The 22,867-nt window shown below is 48.5% G+C and overlaps 1 protein-coding gene across 2 annotated transcripts in view; it reads left to right on the top strand.

Annotated features, from left to right (window-relative positions):
• The window catches only part of CORO7 (coronin 7), a 996,081-nt gene that overhangs the window by 919,747 nt on the left and 53,467 nt on the right, over positions 1 to 22,867 (top strand). For both annotated transcript variants that reach the window (XM_078663134.1, XM_078663135.1), the window contains 2 exons: positions 18,843 to 18,947; positions 19,464 to 19,549. In XM_078663134.1, coding sequence (XP_078519260.1) covers positions 18,843 to 18,947; positions 19,464 to 19,549 — 191 coding nt within the window. The remainder of the gene's footprint in view (positions 1 to 18,842; positions 18,948 to 19,463; positions 19,550 to 22,867) is intronic.

Below are 22,867 nucleotides of genomic sequence, written 5' to 3'. Positions count from 1 at the left end.
CTCTAAACCTACCTGCTTGACGCTGCAAACGCCGCCACAGCCAGGAGCATTCCTTTGGGGTCGCGAGGGCACCCGGTGACAAACCGCCACCGCCGAGAGTCATTTGCAAGCAACCCACACGCGCCGCCGCTCCGGGACTTCAACTCCCGGCAGCCTACGCGGCGGCGCGCTTTCTAACGACGCGAGGGCGCCAGGAGGCGCACAAAAGCGCCGCTGACACCGGCAGAGCGGGGGAGACACTCTAAACCTACCTGCTTGACGCTGCAAACGCCGCCACAGCCAGGAGCATTCCTTTGGGGTCGCGAGGGCACTCGGAGACAAACCGCCACCGCCGAGAGTCATTTGCAAGCAGTCCACACGCGCCGCCGCTCCGGGACTTCAACTCCCGGCAGCCTACGCGGCGGCGCGCTTTCTAACGACGCGAGGGCGCCAGGAGGCGCACAAAAGCGCCGCTGACACCCGCTTCGCGGGACGCGAGCGGGACGCCCGGACGAAGCCCGGGCAAAGGGCGGGCCGTCCGAGGTCGCCCAAGGTCGGGTTGGGCCAGGGACTCTGTACACCTTCTGATAGGCCTGCTGAGGATTGCTGCAATCCGGATTCATTGACTCACAGGTACATTTATTACCCCTCATTTTGATTTGAGCTTTGACTCAGCACTACGTCAGTATATTATTGCATACATGCCTGGTAGGAAGTTAACCCCTGTTACAAACACCATGGAGAACTACCTAGTCCAAAAAGTGACTAGGATAAATAGCGACAGAAGGTCTTCTTTGGGCCTAGATTCATCCACGCAATCTCCTCTATTAGATAAAGAGACCGAGGATTCCTTCGATCTGCTAAATAGTAGTCTCTCTGGGGAGGTGCATGCTTCTGCTCAGGACTCTGTTACTATCCAGCCCAGTGGTATAGTAGCCAGTACTGCAGATAATAATGAACATGAAGTAGTGACTGTGACCGCTACAACCAGTAAGTCCATCATTGTAAAACCTGTTCCTATTCCAGCACCGAGGGTTACAGGGGGCAAGAGGAAAGTTATACAAAAACGGGGGGGACTAAGGTCAGCCAAAAACAAAATAGCTTCGCCACCAAGGAAAAATTCTGATGAGGAGGCGGACGACTCGTCTGATGAAACTTATGTGACCTTCTCTAATGCTCAATTTCAGAAATTCTGCAGTTTGATGGACACAAAAATCAAAGGGATAGTTAAACCTTTGATAAGTAAAATTGATAAACTATCCGCTGAGGTATCTAAACTGGAAGGTTTACTTGGAAAAACCCTGGGAGAGGTGGGAAAACTCCCTGAAGTCATTACCTCTAGTGTTCAACCCTTGGCGAGCGAAATTCAATCGATTAAAAGTAACGGACCGACTTCTACTGTTGTCCCAAACCTCCCAACGGCCCCATTGATAAATCTAACGGATGATACCCTTGGTGCTGTACCCTCTGCCCCTCTTCTTGGTGAACCTAATACTGCGCAAGGGTCATTTGAGCTGGTGGTGGAAGCCTCACCATTAGTTCTTGTACTGGCTAATGTGCCTCCTTTAGTTTCTGGGGAAGTTGAATCAACATCATCACTCCTTAATAAATCCTTATCTTGGCTATCTGACAACATGTCCATATCACCGTGGGGCAAACAGCAACTAGCTGAGGAATTGGTAAACGCAAGAAGAGTTGAGTGGATCGGTAATAAGGAAAAAAAGTTCAAGGGAGACTGTGTAGTCCTCAATCTCTCTGACCCTGAGGTTCTACCGAACATCTTGCCTCATATTTTTCCGCCGCAGAGACGATCTACTTCTATTGTACCATTGACTCTTGACTTTTTCTATCCTCGAAAGGGCAGAGGCCCCAATCCAAGCACTCTAAGAACAAAATGGAATGTTATACCCAAAAGGGGCAGTAAGAATTTTGGCTCCGTTGAGTGGGGTCTAGGTCTGGAAAACAGATTTTCTGCCCTTTCCAATTTAGATGCTTGTGATTGACAAACAATTAGTCATTTGCCCCTGCTAGAAATTTGTCCAGATGCTTGTATAACTGAGGGGCATAGTCGAGTTACTGGTGCGCTAAATAATCTATGTAACCCTGATGTCGCTGTGGGACTACTTCCTGCAAATAGTAATGTTAATGTTACAGTTGATGCAGAGTTGCATGGGTCTGATCACAGTCCTGTAATAAGTATGGTACGAGCCTCTGAAAATTTATTATCTTGGAACATAGCTGGGCTTAGTTCGAAAATGGACTGTGGAGAATGGCTTGGGTTTGTCAGTAAGTACGATGTTTGTATTTTTCAAGAAACATGGGCCTGTGATCCTGTGTTTGCTTTGGGGTACTTGAACTTCTATGTACCAGCTTCCAAAGGCCCCAAAGGGAGACCGATGGGGGGTCTCACGATATGGGTCCGCCAGACCCTGAGGATTGTAGTAAAAAATCTGGAGCTTAACCTTAAAGATATACAGCTTATTAGATTCACGAGGGACTCATCCACTTCCATTGACATTTATAATGTATATGCTAGAGGAGGAAGTGGAGGTAAATCTGTAGTCCTATCGTCTCTGTATAGTCTCCTAGACACTCACTCCTCTGGTAATAATATTATACTGGCAGGTGACCTAAATCGTACCTTTGAACCCCTTGATACAGGTGAGGCTTTTTTAGGTGCGGAGGAAGATAAGATCTGGGATATCCCCGCACTTGATTTAATCCCAATAACTCGTTGGACTGAGGATGTTCTAGGTTTAAATGCTATGTGCCTTGAACACGGGTTAAGGGCTTTGAATGGTCGTACTAAGTCAGACAGAGTGCCAGCCATGACTTTTAATAATGGCAGATCCGAGAGTCGCATTGACTATGTCATATGTAGTATGTCCTTATGGTCATCTATTATTGATATGGAGGTCAAGGAAAGGCCAAAGAGTGATCATAACCCCCTATGTGTTCGCCATAAACTGTGTCTGTTTGATGTTATTGCATCTAGTATTTTTGCTGATCCTTTACCCCCATTGATTGTGCCAACTAATGATTTACGCAGGCTAAGGTGGACTACTGTTAAAACAGATCAGCTGGTTCTAGAAAAAATAAGTATGGCAACTGATAAGGCTATCATGGCCCTTGAGGGTGAGGCTGCGCTCCCCCTTAGTAAAAACAATGTTATCAAGGTCCATGAAGCTCTTTTTAATGAAATCAAATGCCATTTTCTGAAACCGGTAAATAAAAGGCGGATCTGCACCTATAGAGCAGCAAGATGGTACAATCATGAATGTAGGGTGGCAAGAACATTTTTGGGTGATGCAATCAAAAACAAAAACCTAGAGGTTATTAGATTAGCCAGGAAGCAATACAAACAGTGCATAGCAAAAGCGAAAAAAGATTGGGACGAGGCACATTGGAATAACTTAAAAAGTGCAAGTGACCGGAAGGACTCTAGGTTATTTTGGCATTTAGTCAAGTGGGGACATGACAGGTTAGAAGAGGCTTGTTCTAATAATGTCCCTCAGGATGCTTGGGTCAAGTTCTTTTGTGATCAGTATGCTTCCAGAGACCAGGCGGTAGATAGAAGATGTATGCCTTCATTACCAGCAGAGGAGGACATCTTCACTCAGAGTGAAATAGTCACTGCTCTTAATACTGTTCGAAGTGGGCGGGCTCCTGGAATTGACGGGGTTCCGGCAGATGTTTTTTTAAAGAAACTGAAAAATGGTGCAAATACATTTATCTGTTAATAAATCTTATCAGCAGAGGTGCAGACATCCCAGTAACCTGGCGGGGTGCTGTAATTATCCCTATGTATAAGAAGGGAGATCGAGCTCAGCCTGGTAACTATCGCCCCATCAGTTTAATTGATACTATCCAGAAGGTAGTGGGGCGAGTAATTGTCAATAGGTTGCTAGATTGGATTGATGACAACAACATCTTATCCCCCTTCCAGGCTGGATTTCGCAGGGCAACCAGCACTGTGGATCAAGTCTTCCGTTTCCAACTGATACAGTGGAAGACCGTGGTGCTAGGCGGAGGTAGCCTGTATGCAGCATTTGTTGACCTGCGGGCTGCCTTCGACCTGGTACCTAGGGCTAAACTGTGGGAAGTGCTAGAGACACTATGTGTCCCTGGGGACCTGTTGACTTTAATTATGCGTTTGCATGAGGGCACCTATGCCAAGATACGCTGGGGAGGGTATGGGAATGACACTGCCGAATTTCCCGTAGAGCGCGGGGTTCGTCAGGGTTGTTCAATGGCCCCTACACTGTTTACCCTTTTTATCAATGGTGTAGTTGCCCGCATGCAAACTCGGGCTGTGGATGCCCCTTCCTTGGCAGGTGAGAAAGTCCCAATTTTAATGTTCGCCGATGATACTTTAATTTTATCAAAAACACCAAGTGGTCTGCAAAAGGCATTGGCAATATTTGATGAGTTTTGTGTTGATCACGGTCTGGAAGTGAATGCGTCCAAGACAAAACTCATGGCTTTTAATCCACATAGAAATTTTAAATCAAATATTTCCATGAGTGGTCGCATTCTGGAACTTGTAAAATCTTTCACTTATTTGGGGATTCTTATCTCCAATGATAATAAGTGGCAACAACATCTAAATATTGCTATACTGAGGCACAAGCAGCTAGCTGGCACTATTATCAAGGAGCATAGGAAATCACTGACAAAACCCATTAAACCTCCCTTGATAATATACGAGGCAAAAGCAATTGGGTCTGCCTTGTATGGTGCGGAGCTTTGGGGGAATGAAAATCTCCAAGAGCTCCAAATATCAGAAAATAAATTTCTTAGGCTGTTAACAGGTACCCCTCAGAGCAGTCCGCTATTGCCCCTGCGTTATGAGTTAGGAAGGAGAGAAATTTCGGAAAAGGCTAAATTACGTCCGATCCTATTCTGGCGTAGATTATGGACTACGCCAGAGCTCTCTCACTACGCGGATGGGTTCATTGATGTTATTAAATCTGACCATTACCACAAAATCAGATGGTTTAAAACATTGAAAATTGCACTGTTCAATTTAGGACTAAATGCTCTATGGACCGATCCTGCTGGGGCTTTATTCCACACTAAGATCGCTTTAAAAAACATTTTTTGGGAATATGTTGCGAATAGGAGCATGCTTAGTACTAATAATGGGACCTTGACTACCAGTTTCCTAGAAATCAAGATGTATCCCAACTATGAAAAGTATTGGGATTACATCACGATCCCCATGGACAGAAAATTGTTATTCCAACTGAGGGCAGGCTCGCTCCCACTTCGTAAACTAACATCTAAATGGAAATCAGGGGGCATAACCACTTGCCCAGTCTGTGGGGTAGGAAATGAAACTTTAGGTCACTTTTTGTTTTGTTGCCCAGTATACTCTGTTCCAAGGCGTGTCTGGTTGGCTCCTATGTGTAGGAACTTAGGCACAAAAAGTAGCATGGTGGCGTTGCGTATCGTAAAATCCACTACTGAAGATTGGATCAATATTGCCATTGCAAAATATTTGGGGTGGGCATGGGTTTTAAGGCAGAGACTGTTGGTAAATTAATCACCCTCTACCAAATTGCCTAGGGACTGCTAGACATATGTCTATTCTCTGTAATTGTTTAATAATAGTCCAGAGATTGCTAAACTACTGTTTACTCTCTGTAATTTTTTAGCTGATCAGAGACTGCTAGATCTTTGTCTATTTTTTGCTAATGATTATTAACGTATCATCGGTTAGAACTTTTAACGTTATGGATTTTAGAGGATTCTCACTTTGTCATTACGATTGTTATTCCTCTGGCTTTTTTGATGGTAATGATCTTTGCACCTGTATATATGATGTGTCAGAGTTTTATTAATTGTTCAATTTTTGTAGGTATTACGCTTTTTAAAATGCTTATATTGTGTATGTGCTTTGTCTAAATTGACTCTGTAAATTTAATCGTTTTTTATTATATGTTTGTATGTCATGCTTTTATGAGTAAAACTCGAATAAAGCACTTTGAACTTGAACTTGGATACTCCATTCTTTCTCCACTGGCTACCAAACCTGTGTCATTGGCACCAGGGAGAATCTCTTATGGTTTGAGATACTTCCTCTGAACTGTAGTCTTGTAAGCAACTGTACCCCTCAGGACTGTATCCTTCCTCCCTTTGATACTGGTTCCCAACACAATCCCCCTGGGTTTTTGGATGGATTTTCTTAAGGGCACCTTGGGCCCTTTCCCAAATGTCTTTTGCTGCTGGGTTGAGTTCTATGGGGCCCTCATGGATACCTCTCACCCATACTCGACAGTTGCTATAATGTATGCAGCTGATACAGGATCTTTCAACTGAAAGTCTCTTTTGTAATGCCCCTTCTTGTGAGTGACACCTATAACAAGTAATTACTTTGGGCTTCGAAGAACCTTCCTGACTTCCTTTTTGCTTGTGTTCCTAACTCACAACCCAATTCTCTTTTTGCCTGTGTCCCCCATTGGGTACTTTGAAATTGCCATGACTTTTACCTTCAGGTCTGCAACCTGTCTGTTGAGAATACCTCTTTTTCGATTAGCTTAAAGCCATTTGGCTGCTCTAGCCTTTTGTTAACTCAGTTGACTAATCGCTTGTCAGCCAATACTACCAGTTTCTCTAAATCCTTTTTCTGAGAAGTCAAACTGGTATTGCCTATGTGGGGAGACGCACTCTTTGAGTTTGTCATTAACTGGCTAAAGGTATTAAATATGTGGCCTTCTTCCCTCCACCATAAATCCAAATTTGAAATGGACCACCATCAACTCTCTCGCTTTCTTTTATTTCCTGAAAGTACTGAGCTGACTTCCCAAACTGTCTGATTAGAGTTTCCTTCATTTGTTCATAATTCATCTGATCTGGGAAAATAATTCATTAAAGCGGCTGCTCTAAACACATCATTCAAAGCCTGCTCTCTACTAGCGATCTAGAAACTCACAAAGCATTCCAGATTATTCTGCCCAAGCTCATCTGGAACCTTGGAAGGTACTCCTGCAGACATGGAGGTGCAATCACGATCCCCAGTTGTAGCTGTCTCTGTTGCCACCCTGAACTTTAACTTTTCTAACGTTTTACTCTCTCCCCTGTGTTCTTCTTTTCTTTTTTCCACCTTTCTAATTGTTTTTCTTGCCTTTTTTTTGCTTCTCTCTTCTTTGGCCAATTCCTCCTATTTCTCCAACCTCCTTTCCCCTTATTTCTGGTGACATAATCTCAGCTTCTCTTTCTGAAACTCCATTGGCGTTGCCTCTTTCCCCGCTTTCTGGAGAGCCAACTATATGTTCAAGGTCTCCGTTTGACTTAATCTACCCAAAGGAATGGATCATAGAATAGGTGACAATTAAACCCTTGAAACCCAGGTGGGGGAGAGTATTGGTCGGAGGGGATAAGTGAATGTCTTGAAGAAACCATGGAAAGCAAATGTGGAGACACACTCAGAGTAAGGCTGGGGAAAACCGGTGCTTAGCAGCTATGAGTGCCTGCCACCACAGTACCCCCGCCCTGGGTTCCTAGGAGGGTACCCACCCCAAAGTCCATTACAGTTTCTTCCCCACTGCCCTGTAGGGACTACAGGGCCCCAACCATGGTGGTTGGGGTCATTTGCCACTGGTGCCCTGTTATCCATCCTACTATAATTCTCTCCAAACCAGGTCAATGCAAACCTTTTTACATTTACACAGGGTAGTGAGGGCAAACAGTCAGGATGCTCAGGAAGATAGTTTGAGGGAACAAGAACTCAGAACTCATTAGTCAACCAAGAGATGCAACAAGATTATGTCCAGCCAAGTGCTTCTTTTGCTTTTCATTAAAAGAAAGAACTTTAATCTCACAAGAAAACTAAATATGCTACAATTCAACAGCATTACAGCTACAGTGGTTTACTCTGTTATGATCTTCAATATGGCTCTACACCCTCCTTTCGCTATTCTCTCTCCCTGCTGTCGAAGATATCTAATGACTACAGTTCCCAGTATGCTTTAGGCACAGGCATTGATTAGGCGCAGGTGCAGATTACCTCAAACATCCCACTTATCTAATGTCCAACTCACGTTAACTTTTGTGCGCTCCTTGTGTTTACTTGTCAAAAAGTGCTAAGTCCTCGCAGCAAATTCCTCTGCGCATTCTGGTCTCTTATTCCAGTTGCAGACTAACCCTGCTTTTATCTGCTGCTTGGGATTGCAGTTCTAGCAGTGTGGCAGGTGCAGTTTGCATTCCTAACTTTGCTGCTGCAGATTTAATTCTGCAGGGGACTGCGGCCCAGACCTTGCATTGACACGGGTACAGCTGCATGAAGTCGGGTGGCAGCAACACTCTTTTTTCAGCAGTGGTGGCCTCCATGGTCAGGTGCAGATAGATGCCCAGGAATGGCATCTGTGATGGTGTCTTCAGAAGTAGGGGCCTCCTGGCCAAACAGGGCTATCTGCTTCAAATGCCACGTGCCTCATCTCCTTAACACTGGCAGCGGCTTCACCAGTCTCACCAGCATCATGCCAGAAATGCACTGACCTGACCTCCTCCTGCAGGAGCTGGCACACTCTTTTCCTCTCTATACAAGTAGGCAGGCTTCTAGGCACTTTAGGGCAACCTTTAGCTCCTCTCGCAGAAAGTACATACATGAGGTGCTGTCCCTTTACCTCTGGGAGTCTGGTGTGAGGCGCACACCAGCCCTGGTAATGTAGCAGGCATTTGACAAGAAGAACTTGGAACTGGAACCAAGAGAGGTGGCACTTTTATATGCATTTTCCTGACAAGAGATATGGATCCACAGTCTTTAATGCTTCAGCGCCGGTTTGGGTTGGCTCTCTTCCAAATGCATTTTTCTGGCATGCTCCTCAAACACACACTTTATGCAAAGTGAAAGCTCTCACAGCAAATAGCAAAGGGGCTGACTCCAAACAGTAGTATCCAAAACATGGGCACATTGACGTGTGAGGCGTTTCCATTTGGTTGGCATCAGCTTTCCTAAAGCAGCAGTCAAAGACAGACAAAAGGTCAGGGCCTGGTCATCTGAAGTGGATGTTACTGGATCCAGTACTCGAATGTATGATGTTACAACGCATACATTTACAACGCATGACTTTACAACACAGTTTTTACACCACAACATCCCTTACAACGCATACATTTACATTGCATGCCATTACAACCAATTTTTTTAAACTACATTTACAGCGCATTCCATTACATCACATTATACCTTTACAACACATACCATTACAACGCATACCATTACATTGCATTTAAGGTAAGTGTTGGATAGTGTAGGGGTAAAAATTACTATTCTAACTCCAGGGGTGCAACAGTAGGGTAAGTGTTGGATAGTGTAGGGCTGTAGAGGGGCGTAGGCAAGTGGTGTAGAGTGGAGTGGCATAGAGTGTGGTAGAGTGGCACTGTGTGGAGTGGCATAGAGTGGAATGAAGCGGCATGGAATGGCATAGAGTGCCTTAGAGTGGCACTGGGTGGAATGGCCTAAACTAAAGTGGTGAAGGGGAGAGAAGAGTGATCTAGAGTGGAATTGCATGGTGTGGAGTGGCGTAGACTAGAGTGGAGAGGTGTACAGTATAGTGGTGTAGAGTAGTACAGTTGTGGGTGTAAGTTTCTAACGTGTCACTAGAGACAGCAGATAGGGTGAAAGCAACATAAATAAGGGGTATGCCTGCGTTAAAACTAGGAAAGCATATTGCATGTCCAGAAATAATACCGAAGCACGTATAAATAAAAAAGTATATTTCCAAAAGTTGAGAAAGATCAAAGACGAGGAAGAACATATATACTTAATCTGTGCTCCAGGGAGGAGATAACAAAAGATAGGAAGGGAATGCCTACAAGAGCTAAGCAATCCAATGATTGCAAATCATTGACAAGGAAAACAACTAATGGCATGTTGTGGGAGGTTTGTGTAAGCCCAATGAAATGCAAACAATAAGTTTTGCAGGACAGCGCTGTGTAAGCGAGATCTAAAAAGGTCTGGTCACACTAAAGATTCACAAAACATGGTACACTGCCACCCCCGCTTTGTGTTTCTCACTCCAGACATAGACAGTAGTCCTTTGCCACGGTGAAGGCAATCCTAGTGTGCTACTCCAAGTCACAGACCAGGTTCTGGACCAAACATTAACAATGACAACCTCAGGTTTCTGCACAAATGCTACACTACTGTGATTCTAGAGCCAAAGAAGAAGTCAGGGTAACATTTTCACTTGCAGTTGGGCACTCAGGGCATGGGTATGCAGCTCTTACCTATGCATGGGACATTGTAAACAGCATAGGATTCCTCTCCTATCAATCTGTAATAAGAGAAGGTAATTTATCAAACTTTGGAACCTGGTGGTGACTTATTGAGGGCGTGACTAAAGGGTACAGTGTTGCTGCATCGATTGGGGGTCTCCATCCTACTATAAGAGCATCAGGTTGACTAATAAGAGAGTGAAGTTTGTGGTGCATGGCAAGGGAAAGCAGAAGAGGGTCTGTGTGACGCTCAAAGATGGACAGAGGTGTTTGGAGAAAAAATGAAGTGTGGGCAGGTACTGGAGAAAATGAGGGGGCAAGGGGAAGGGGGAGATGGGGAGGAAGGTTGTTGGTTTACAAATTGTCTTGACTGTGGATGATATTAACTGGAAGATGGGAATGCCTGTGTAAGTGATATAAGAACACTCCAATAAAAAATATTGGAATGTAAAAAGGAAAAAGCTAACTGCCGAACGATATATTAATCATACAAATAAACTCATAATGTTAAAAATATCTAAATTGTACAGAAGCATCTTGGGAAATTGTATAAAATTCGTATTGATACGATTTCATTGACATTTCCATAATTTTTCATCATACAGTAATTAATAGAATTCACCCATATACATAGATAAGATGAGAAGTAGGTACTCAACGTTTTGCAGCGTGAATCTTTCTGGATTCACTATGCTGTGCATTATTCCGCGGTCTTGTGGTTGGGTCCGGATTCGTAGTCTTTTCTTAGTTTTTTTTTTTTTTCTTAGCCCAGGTGGGCGTCGGCGTCACACCCCCTTGGGTGTATTTCCGGTGACGTCAGCATGCTTCCTGCGGAAGCTCCCACTCTTGGGCGCCATCTTCAGATTCTTTTTTTCCACGGTCGGGTCTGGATCATTCCCGTTTGGGCTCCAGACATTTTTGGAGAAAGAAGAAAGAAAATACAGAAAAGACGAGGAGAAGTCATCTGAAGGCTCCAGGGGACTTCATCGACGAAAAGTCAGCAAGGAGAAGGCGTTTTTCATCGAGATCCTCGACGACCGTCGACGAACACGCGACCAGAGAGGCCCTGGACGCTCGATGATGGACAACACGCCGTTCAAGTTCTGCCGTAACTGCCACCACAAGTACGCGCAGAAGGACCAGCACCCGGTATGCAACCTTTGCCTACCGGTGAACCACGAAAGCGGAGACTGCAACGCCTGTTCCGCCTTCGCCCCGAAGACCCTTCGTGTGAGAGAGAGGCAGAGGGTAGCACACGCCACCCTGCAGGGGAAGGCCCCGACTCCGTCACTCTACGAGCTGGGGATGTCCTCCGAGGAAGAAGACAACGCTGCCGCCGAAGACGACAGCTACACGGTCGTAGAGACCGATTACACGAAGACTTCTGACAAGGTAGGAGACTCTTCGGCCCCCAAGAACCCGAGAGACTCTGAGTCTAGAAAAATCGAGGGCAAGACCCCGAAACCGCCGACGCCAAAAAAGGCGGCGTCCGCGACTACTCCCAGGCCCAGCGGATCCTCCGAGAAGGAGTCCCCGGCGCCGAGAGCTGCTGATCAGCAGAAAATGTCGAAAATCGTCCCCGAAAAGGATCGATCGACGCCGAGGGAGAAAGACCCAAAACTGACGACGACCACCAGAGACCCAAAATCCGGTTCGACGTCGAAAACTTCGACACCGAAAGGCACGGCGATGAGCCATTCTCCGAAAAGAACGGCAGACCCATCCGACGCGGAACACGCGGCCGAGATGGAGAAGAAGAGAAGGCGCCTCGAGGCAGAAATGGAGAACATCATGCAGCGGAAGAAAGATTTCGACGCAAAGATAAAAGCCTTCACAATCCCTCACAAGACCAAGCCACCGGTGGTGGAGGCGGTCGAGGAGGAAGATGAAATCGCCGAAGTCGCCGAGGAACAAGACCAGGACGTCGAGGTGATCGACGACCAGGAGGAGTACGAGAATCCCTACGATAGTTACAACTATGGGGAGGAAGAGGAAAGCAGGACGGACACAGAGTCGGCACCCTCTGACCTACAGGAGGTAGATTACATAGATGTCAACACCGACAGCCCGGAGGAGGTGGTCGACACTTACCCCTCGAGGCCCTCGCCGCCGGACGACATCGGGGCCTACAACTCGGTGATACAATCTGCCGCAGCAGCTTTCAAGCTCAAGCTCGACGAAGAGAAGCAGAAAGCAGACTTCCTTCCAGAAACATTGCTCCCAACACAAACGAGGAGCCAATTCCTTCCAATGCTCGAAAGCGTCTTGGCTCAGGGGAAGGAAGCATTCAGGGAGCCCGCAACATGCAAGGCAGTAACTCCCAGAACTGAGAAGAAGTACAAACATTCCACAAAGGACCCGGCCTACATTCAGGGCACGGTCTCCGCAGACTCCATTATCACGGCCACAGCAAGGAGGAGGGCTAACGTACCCACTACCTCGGGCCCGCCACCGGATAAGGAGAGCAAAAGGATGGATCTGGTGGGCAGAAGGATCGAACGGAATGCCGCGACCCACTGGCGCATGGCTAATTCCAACGCCCTGATAAACAGGCACATGTACCAGATCATGGGGGGGCTGGGGCAGTTGGTGAAGGACCTGCCCCAGGATGCCAGGCAGAAGGCCGAAAAGCTGGTTGAAGAGGGAAAAAACGCGGCAAATTCTTGCCTTAAGACGGCCCTGGATGGGGCAGACACAGCCAGCAGGCTCATGATGATGGGTGTCACGGAAAGGAGGCACGCCTGGCTCAGGATCTCAGGTTTCAAACCGGAGGTGCAACACAGCATCCTGAACACACCGTTCAACGGCAACACGCTTTTCGGAACAACAGTTGATGAAACGCTCAGTCAACTGAAAAAAGATAACGAAACAGCAAGATCCATGGGAGCATTGCAGTTCAGAGGGAACAAGAGGGGCACCCCGTCACGGAGGCCCGGCGGGAGAGGCGGAAACCAGCCAGGTACATCACACCAGGCTTTCCAGCAAACGCACCAGGCAGACTCGCAGGCTCAGCATGGTCAGCAGAAGCAGTCCTGGCAGTACCAACAAAGAGGCCAGACCTTTCGAGGGAGAAATGGACGGGACAAAATAGAAGAGGGGGGAAGCAGCCCACCTCTAAGTGACTTCAAAAAACTCAGTGTGCCCGCCCACAAAAAAGATTCCAGGGGGCAGCACGTACAGATGGGTCAAGACAAACTAGACACCTACGACCACAGGACACCAGTGGGAGGAAGATTAAGATTTTACCTCAGAGAGTGGAGAGAAATCACATCAGACAAATGGATCCTCAACATTATCCAATTCGGATACTGCATAGAGTTGGAGGGGAGGCCAACAAGCAGAAAACCAAAAAGAAAAACACTAGCAAGCAAGCAGCTGCAGTGTCTTGAGGAGGAGGCAAAGGAACTCCTGTGGAAGCAGGCCATAGAACGGGTACCCTTCAAGGAAAGAAACACAGGAATATACTCAACGTTCTTCCTGGTACCAAAGGTAGACGAGACAATGAGACCCATTCTGGACTTACGGTTCCTGAACAAATTCATAAGAACGCAAAAATTCAAAATGACCTCCCTGCAAGAGGTGCTCCCACAATTGCAGACCGGGGACTTCATGGTCACAATAGACCTCAAAGACGCCTACCTGCACATCCCAATGAACAGAAAGCACAAACACATGCTCAGGTTCACCATTGGAGAAAGCCACTACCAGTTCACGACACTGGCCTTCGGACTAAAATCAGCACCAAGAGTTTTGACAAAGTGCCTCGCAGCAGTCGCAGCGCACCTACGAAGGCAAGGAATACACGTATACCCTTACCTGGACGACTGGCTGGTGAAAGCAAACTCATACCAGAAATGCAAGCAGCACGCACATACAGTGACGAGCACGCTCATAAGCCTGGGGTTCTCCATCCATTGGAAGAAATCATCAATGGAGCCGGAACAGGTCAAGATCTTCCTGGGAGCACAGATCAACACCTTACAGGGCAAGGTGTTCCCCAGCGAGAAGAGGGCGAGGGCGCTGGTGAAGGAAACTCTCCTCTACCGGAAGGGACAAGCTCGGACAGTGAGGACTGCGAGCAAGATCATGGGCATGATGGCATCATGCATCCACCTGGTACCAAATGTACGACTCCACATGAGACCCATTCAAGAATGGCTACAGGAGCAATGGTCACAAGCTACAGGCGGTTGGGATGATCTAGTGGTTGTAACGCACGCAGTGCAGAAGGAGATGGCATGGTGGACCATGGAGAACATAACAAAGGGAAAGCCTCTAACGCCCCCAACGCCAACAGTGACCATCACCACAGACGCATCCCTGAAGGGATGGGGCGCTCACATGGAGGAGCTCAAGGTGAGGGGACTGTGGACGACAACAGATGCAGCAAAGCACATCAATTACCTAGAACTGAAGACAATCTTCCTTGCACTGAAAGCCTTTCAAACAAGACTGTACAAACACAAGGTATTGATACAAACAGACAACACCACTGCGATGTTCTACATCAACAAGCAGGGGGGCACACAGTCAGCACCGCTTTCAACGCTGGCGCAGGAGATATGGAGATGGGCCATCCCTCTCAAGATAGACCTGCTAGCCATACACCTACCAGGGAAGGACAACATACAAGCCGATTGGCTCAGCAGGCAGACATCGGCATCCCACGAGTGGGAGCTCAATGCTCAGGAGACAAGGTACCTGTTCGACAGGTGGGGGACACCATCGGTGGACCTGTTTGCCACACGCCAGAATGCAAAATGCCAAAACTTTGCATCCAGGCAGCCCGAGGAGGGGTCACTGGGGAATGCCCTATGGATAGATTGGTCAAGGACATTTGCTTACGCCTTTCCCCCGATACCACTTATGCACAGAGTGCTGAGCAAGTGCAGAGCGAGCAACATGACACTGATACTGGTCGCACCACAGTGGGCGAGGCAGACATGGTACTCGCAGATCATGGAGATGACACAGTGTGCACCCCACAGATTCAGCAGGAGGAAAGACCTACTCTCCATGCAGAACGGAGAGGTACTACATCCAGAGCCAGAGAGCATGAGCCTAGTAGCGTGGCTCCTGAGGACATAGAGTTCGCACATTTGAGACTACCAGAAAGCACCCTGAGGGTACTTCGGGAGGCACGAAGGCCCAGCACTCGAAAGTGCTACGTTGCGAAATTGAAAAGATTCACAATATGGTGCAGACAGGAAAGACTCCACAATAAAATGAAGAGGGACTCCACAGTGCTAAGGTACCTGACGCACTTGCTGGAGAAGAACCTTAGCTCATCCTCTTTAAGAGTTCACTTGGCAGCGATAGTTGCCTACACAAGGGGAGAAACGTGCAGGAGCTTCTTCACATCACAGGTGGTGAAGAGATTCCTAGAAGGAGCGAAAAGGATCGCACCACCCAAGCGGGTGCCGCCACCTGCATGGAACTTGAACACAGTAACGGAACTCATGAAAGAGCCCTTTGAACCACTTCACAAGGCCTCCCTAAAGATGCTAACTATGAAAACAGCCTTCCTGGTTTCAATAACGTCCTTACGCAGAGTAAGCGAGCTTCAAGCGCTGACGCTACAAGAACCCTACATACAAATACACAATGATAGAGTTGTGATGAGGACTGACCCACACTTCATGCCGAAGGTGGTATCCAAATTTCACATGAACCAGTCTATACAGATACCAAGTTTTTTCCAAAAACCAACAACTAGCGCAGAGCGAGCTCTGCACACCCTGGACGCCAGAAGGGCAGTCATGCACTACATTGAAAGGACAAAGGGACACAGGAAAACAAAACAGTTTTTTGTGTCATTCGCAAACAGCTTCATGGGGAAAGCAGTAACCAAAAAGACCATTGCACGATGGATCGCACAGACAATTCAACTCTGCCACAAGCGTGCAGGACAAGAACTGGCAGAGGGGACACGTGCCCACTCCACCAGGAAGAAGGGCGCTAAAATAGCCTTCCTGGCTAACACACCCATAGAGGACATATGCCTGGCGGCAGCATGGGCTTCGGTGCACACGTTCACGAAGCACTACTGTGTGGACATACAAATGAACAAGGAAGCTCAAGTTGGACAGAAGGTGCTACAGCACATATTCAACACCCAACGCTCATCTTCCACCCAGCCGCCACGGAGATGAGAAACCGCTACAAAATCTATGCACAGCATAGTGAATCCAGAAAGATTCACGCTGCAAAACAAATAGTTTTCTTACCTGTCGGTGTAGTTTTGCAGCTTGAAGATCTTTCTGGATTCACTAGCGAACCCACCCACCTCCGCCAGAAAGAGGAGGCTGGAGAGAGAAGAGGTGGTTAACTAAAGAAAGGACTTTAAAAGTACAAAGCGGTAAATACCAACTAAATAAAACATTGCCATTACTTCGGAAACGAAAGAAACACGGAAAAAAAGAACCCGAAGATGGCGCCCAAGAGTGGGAGCTTCCGCAGGAAGCATGCCGACGTCACCGGAAATACACCCAAGGGGGTGTGACGCCGACGCCCACCTGGGCTAAGAAAAAAAAACAAAACAAAGAAAAGACTACGAATCCAGACCCAACCACAAGACCGCGGAATAATGCACAGCATAGTGAATCCAAAAAGATCTTCAAGCTGCAAAACTACACCGACAGGTAAGAAAACTATTTGTTTCAGAAAATACAAATTTCAAATGTAATGATAATCTTAGATTCAAGGTGTCTTAAACTTAATTCATAATAACCACTTCTTAAATTTCTTTTCTGCCTACAAGTACAGATTCCCGATGGGAGTATTGCCTGTGGTATTTATCCCTTTCTTTCCATATAACACGAGTTCCTAGACCCTAACTCATTGTTAGTGTTTGGTAAGCCTAACGTAAAGCAAGTCACAAGGGCACTGGATTAAGTAGACATGTAAACATGTAAGTGCTCTTACAGTTAACCCCTTCGATGCTTGTGACGGAAGCATTCCGTCATCAGTCACGGTTGAGCTGTGCTGACGGAATGGTTCCGTCACGACCACACCCTGTTCTGGAATGTCCAGCACCGGGGGGATATCGGCGCCGCACGGAAGCGGTTAAAAGATTCTCTGATAATATCTTGCCTTTACTGCCAACAATTTTGGAGCACTTTGTAAGAGCAAGCGAGCAGACATTTAAAAAGTCACAAGAACCCGACTTCCAATAACCACGTCCTAGTGGCGCTGAATGTTTACACGGACTACTTTTTAATTTATCACTTACATTTTGCGCTCTAATGAACATCGTTTTCAATGAAGTTGAGATACACTACTTCATAATAGAACCAGACTTTAGAAGATGCCAGTGATTGTTAATAGCTTTCAAATTGCTGTTACCTTATATGGAGCCGGAGTCTGGGGCTGCACAAATACATCGGGCCTCCAAAGAGTAGAGAACATAATGTTAAAACGTGTGTTGACACTACCCAAAAGAACCCCTGCCACTATATGTCATAACGAATTAGGTCTAACACCACTATCTTTTCGTATGCAATTAGCACCTTTGATGCTTTGGCGCAGCATCTGGGTAAAATCTGGTTCTAATCGGAAAATCGGGGCAAAAGATGTATCCCCTGGGAGTCCTTCCTTAAGGCCCTAGAAGTTTGTTTTTTCAATGTTAACAAGTCTATTCTCTCTTTTTCGTTTTTTCTTTTTCTTGTTGAATGGAATGCATACTCAGAATAGACTTTTCTCACCATATCGTATCACTTGGTGTTCTAATATATTTCTCACTTGTGGAACAGTTGCGTTTAGCCAGAAATTATCAAACATATATTACTACTTTACGAGTAAATGATCCTTGTTATATGTGTGAGGGGTGTGTAATACTGAGGGTGGTGTGGGAAGGTGACAGGATACCAGGTACGGATTGTAAAATTTGGGTGGAGGAGGGAGGAACTGGATGCCCTGAGGGTGGTGGTGGGGAACATGACACAAGATGGACTGTAGAGCACGGGCGTAGGCAGGTAGCCCATGTTCTGTATGTCTTTCCTGTGGCACGTCTACCCCTTGCACAGGGATGAGAGATGGGCAGATGAAATGGAGATGTCATACCTAAGCTATGCATATGTAACAGTGACTAAAGGGAATGATTTTCACTTCACGGTTTTGAGTGATATCTTTGACAACTTCGCTCTCTACTTAACTCTTCAGCTAAAAGCATTTGTGGTATTCACAGCTAACCATCGAATTCTATCTGTAATAGATGAGATAGGCATTTCAGCTATACAATAGAGAATGAATGATACACTGAAAGTTTTTTGTTTTTTTTTTGCAGACCAGTCGTTGCAAAAGGAGGAATGGGGCGCAATCAGTTGATAGTCAGTGAAGCAATGAATGGGCCTGTGAGATTGGGGCATAGCAAGATTAAGCTGTCAGCTTCATTATTTTAAATTGGGTTACATTAAGAATTGGAAGTTGGGGTTGACCTGGAGAATTGTGTGTAGTGTATGAAATAAAATTGTAGTATGTTGATAGGTATCAGGTGTGGGAACAATGCCTATATTGCAGAGGCCTATGTGAGTGGGAGAGGCATCAGGTGTGGGGCAGAGAATAGAAATAGCAGTCTGAGTTAGTGAGATCCGCTGCAAGGCAGCTGGAAGCGTTGACCTTGCATCTCTCTTTGTCCCCTATAGATCTTTAGCCTGGCCTGGAGCCCCGATGGACAGCGCCTTGCATCAGTCTGCAAGGATGGGAAGGTCCGCAACTATGAGCCACGCAAGAGCCTCGAGCCTGTGCAGGTGAAATGGGAGAGAGGGTGGTGAATGACAAATGGAGGAGGGTTTAATGAGTATTAAGAATCATTTGTCGCTCAGTCAACAATTCAAACTCATTTGGCCATCTAAGTTGGTGGGTCTCAGCTCTCCAGGAAAAGAAAGGACATATACAAATACAGTAAAGAGAGGCAGTGGAAGCACTTTGAAAGTGCTGTATTCTGTCTTCTAGCCCAGTAGAAAACTATCAGGAGGTGCTATATTAGGAAACGTCAACAGATGCGAACAAAGCCCTTTCAAGATCCCAAAATTTTGTTTCATCCACTCTGGGGCTGTTTCATCTCCAACGTCAGTCCTTCCACTTCATAAAGCAGAAGAAGTGGACTCTTTAAATTCTTGGCTGTCAGTACCTGCCTCTTAAAGCCCTGTTCTCAATGAGACTGGTGCCTTGTCGCTTTTCCTGGGGATTGGAATAACCTCTGCACCTCCTACAGTGCAAGGCATAAGGGTTGCCTTTTGACACTCGTTTAATTTCTTTTGTAGGAGGGTCCAGGGCCAGAAGGTGGACGAGGAGCCCGTGTGATTTGGGTATGTGCTGGCAAATACATCCTGGTGTCTGGATTTGATAGGTAAGAACATTTTTCTGTCTGTTCCACCTTAAGTTTTATTTATTTCAAATTGGAATTTTCTGAAATCAAAATGAGAAGGAAGGCGTGGCCAAGCAGCATGGCCGACAGGACGTGAGCTCCCTTAGCTCCCGGCCGGCCAGCAAACAAATCCTGAAATAACCAATATCCTGAGTCGCTCGGACTGCCTACCTGCGGTCTCGGAGACCTGACTGCCTTTGGGTACCATTGACGCCGGAGAGTGGAGCTACGGACGCCCTCTGACCGGGAGGACTTACCGGGCCGCGCTCCGCCGGAAGAGTGAGCTACGCGAGGCCGGTGCTGAGGCCTTCGCGGCCTCTGGCCGAGATTTCCGGCACCCACCTCAACGAACTGCGGGGGCTACAGGAGGATCCCGCTCGCGACTTAGACCTTCTAGACGGCCGATCCCGGCCTGGGAGGCCTAGCGACCGCCCTCTGGGGCTGACCCGGCGCCCTGAGGATGAACGGGGAGTAGGAGTGGGACGTCGAGACCCCCCCGGGACCCACCACACACGGGAGCTGCGGTGTGGGGGCGCCAGCCACATCCCGGGGCCGCTGGCGTTGGGGAGCCCCGGAGGACCCTCGGAGCTGCAGACTGTGAGGGGACAAAGGCGCCTTCCGGCGGTAGGGCGTGGCCGAGCTGTAGTCGGCCTGACTCGGCCTCCACATGAGCCCGGTGCTGCGGCCTAGTTGAGGCCTGCCTGCTGAGCTCCCGCGCGGCCGCAGCGATTGGAGGGGGCATCCGTGGACGCCCGGAGCCCCTGGAGCACCTCTAATCCTGCCCTGGGGTTTATCGTCCAGATCGCATGATTGCGGCGACATCTTGCGGAGGAGGAGAAGCCTGACCGCGGGGCTGGACTCCCAGGAGCCCTGTGGCTACTGGCTGGTGATCCTGGTGCCGGGTCCCTGGCTCTAGCCCAACTACATCGGCGGTCGCGGGGGGCCCCTGTTGCCATTGGGGACCCCCGGCAGCGGTGGACTCCGGGTGGTTGCTGGGCCCGCTGTCGAGGAGGAGCCGTGCCAATGCACCAGGGGAATCGGCCCGTGGGCCTGACACAGCGGCCTGAGCCTGAGGGGTGTTCGCTCTGGGACTGGGGGGCCCGTAGTTGCCGCCGTGGACCCTCGGCATTCCTGTTTTGCCCCAGGGAGGATTTGGCGGAGAAGCGGCGGAGGGAGTGCTCCGGGGCCGGGACCCTGGTTGCCCGGTCCTCTGGGTGTACCATGGGCGATCCTGAAACTGCGGGGTCCGGTCACTGAGCTAAGACCCGTGTTACCCCTTGGCCGCGTGGACCCCCTGGTGAACTGGTGGACACCTTACACTAGCGAGCACCCCCAGGGCAGAACGGACTGGGGGAGACCCTGCAGGCCCTGGGATAGATCGTGGGACACATCACCTGGTCAGCCATCTGGGAGGCGTCCCCATACACTCCTACAATGCGTAAAGACAGGATGGCCCGAGCGTCACAGCCAAACACCATCACGCAGTACACCACCCCGTGGCTCCCGTCCCAGCGCATTACGCGCCAATCCGGTCAGGATGGAGGGAGATGTCCCCGGCGACCCTGGTGAGCCCTCTCGGGCGGAGATACTGAAGGCGATACAGGGAGCCCACAGCGCCTTGGAAAGGCAGATAGAGACAGTATCCATTGACGTAAATCTCCTGAGGGCAGATTCCGCAAGGTAATGAATAAAGTCACGGCAGCGGAGTGGAATATAGTCCAACTACAGGAGGAGGTGGCGTCCCTCAAGCAGACAGTTTCGAGGCTCTCTGCCTCTACGGGGGAGCTGGAACGCAGGGCGGAGAATGCTGAAGGCCGGGCGCGCCGCAGCAACATCAGAGTTCTGGGCATTCCGGAGCGAGCGGAGTCGGGGAATGCTGAACGCTTCCTGGAACACTGGATCCGCACCACACTTTGTCCTACAGGGCTATCGGAGGTGTTTGTTATCGAGCGTGCACATAGAGTGTTAATCCCGGCGCCCCGCCGCGGGCTCTTATCGCTAAAATCCTGAACTACCGAGACATAGACTGCATCCTGAGGGCAGCGAGGGAGGCGGCGGATCTCACTTTTGAGAATTCCAGATTGTCCGTGTACCCGGATTACACCCGCAAAGTCCAGGAACAACTAAACTCCTTTTTGGCGGTCAAGCAGAAATTGCGAGTAATGAACCTCCAGTATATGCTCCTTTACCCCGCTAAACTCAAGGTCATATCCCAAGGCAAGGCGCACTTCTTTGAGAGTCCTGAAGAGGTATGGGAGTGGCTGGAGATAAGGGGGGACACTCTTCCGCCGGGGGAGCGTGGGGGATCCAGGAAAACGTGGGGGACTCGTCGCACACGGAACCGTGGCACCCGACGCCAGCGCTCGACAGATGACACTGGCAATGAGGAGAGGCGAAGGGTCACGGTGGGAGACGACGGTGCCCTCCGGATGGAATCCTCGGGCCCTGGAGATCTCCCGGAGGTTCGACGAGATCACCCCCAGGATGAGATACTGGTCCCAGACACCTTACTGCCTCCTCTGGATGCCCTCCCACCTACCGTGGACACAATCCCTGAGACGGCGGGGAGCTCGTTAACAGTGGAGGAGAGTCGGTCCTGAGGGAAATTCTGCTGTCCTGCAGTTGTTCCCGATGTGGAGATCGCTGTTGGGATCTCTTGGATTACGTCCTATTGGTGACAAAGGGGGGCTCCGTTTGCTTCGATGATGTTGCCCTAGGCGGGGGGTGGGCACTGGGGAGGGGTGGCTGTCTCAGTTGATATGAGTGTTTCCATCTGTCATGAGTCCGAGTTCCACAAGATTGTGGCTATTGCTGGCATTGCTGGGAGCTGAACGGGGGGAGGGATTTCGGTTTTTTTCTTTTTCGTAGTTAGGGAGGTTTGGCCCATCTGGGTATCTGGGAATGCTGTGTACGTCCTGGCACCGGCAGGGGAAGGGGATATTAGCGTGTTTCGTTGTTGCAGAAATATTGCTCGTGGGTGTGGGGTGGTTGGGGTTGTGGTGGGAAATTTTGGGGGGGGGGTTGTTTCAGGCATCAGGTGTATCACAGTTCGGGCACAGGGTTGGAGGGTCACAGGAAGTAGAGCTGTAGGCCCGGATGGGCGCTATCATCGGCCATGGGACTCAAGTTCTTAAGCTGGAATGTGAGGGGGCTAGGCACATGTACCAAGAGGCACAGGGTTCTATCCTTCCTCCGTAGACACGGAATCTCAATTGCATGCTTCAGGAGACCCATCTAGATGATGGGGGAGGCCACAAGCTAGGAAAAAAGTGGAGGGGCCTAGTCTTCCACTCCTCCTTT

This window comes from Lissotriton helveticus, chromosome 10, assembly GCF_964261635.1.
Source record: "Lissotriton helveticus chromosome 10, aLisHel1.1, whole genome shotgun sequence".
Classification (NCBI taxonomy): Eukaryota; Metazoa; Chordata; class Amphibia; order Caudata; family Salamandridae; genus Lissotriton; species Lissotriton helveticus.
The sequence above is the reverse complement of the archived record's forward strand: the minus strand, read 5'-3'. Positions and strand labels throughout refer to the sequence as shown.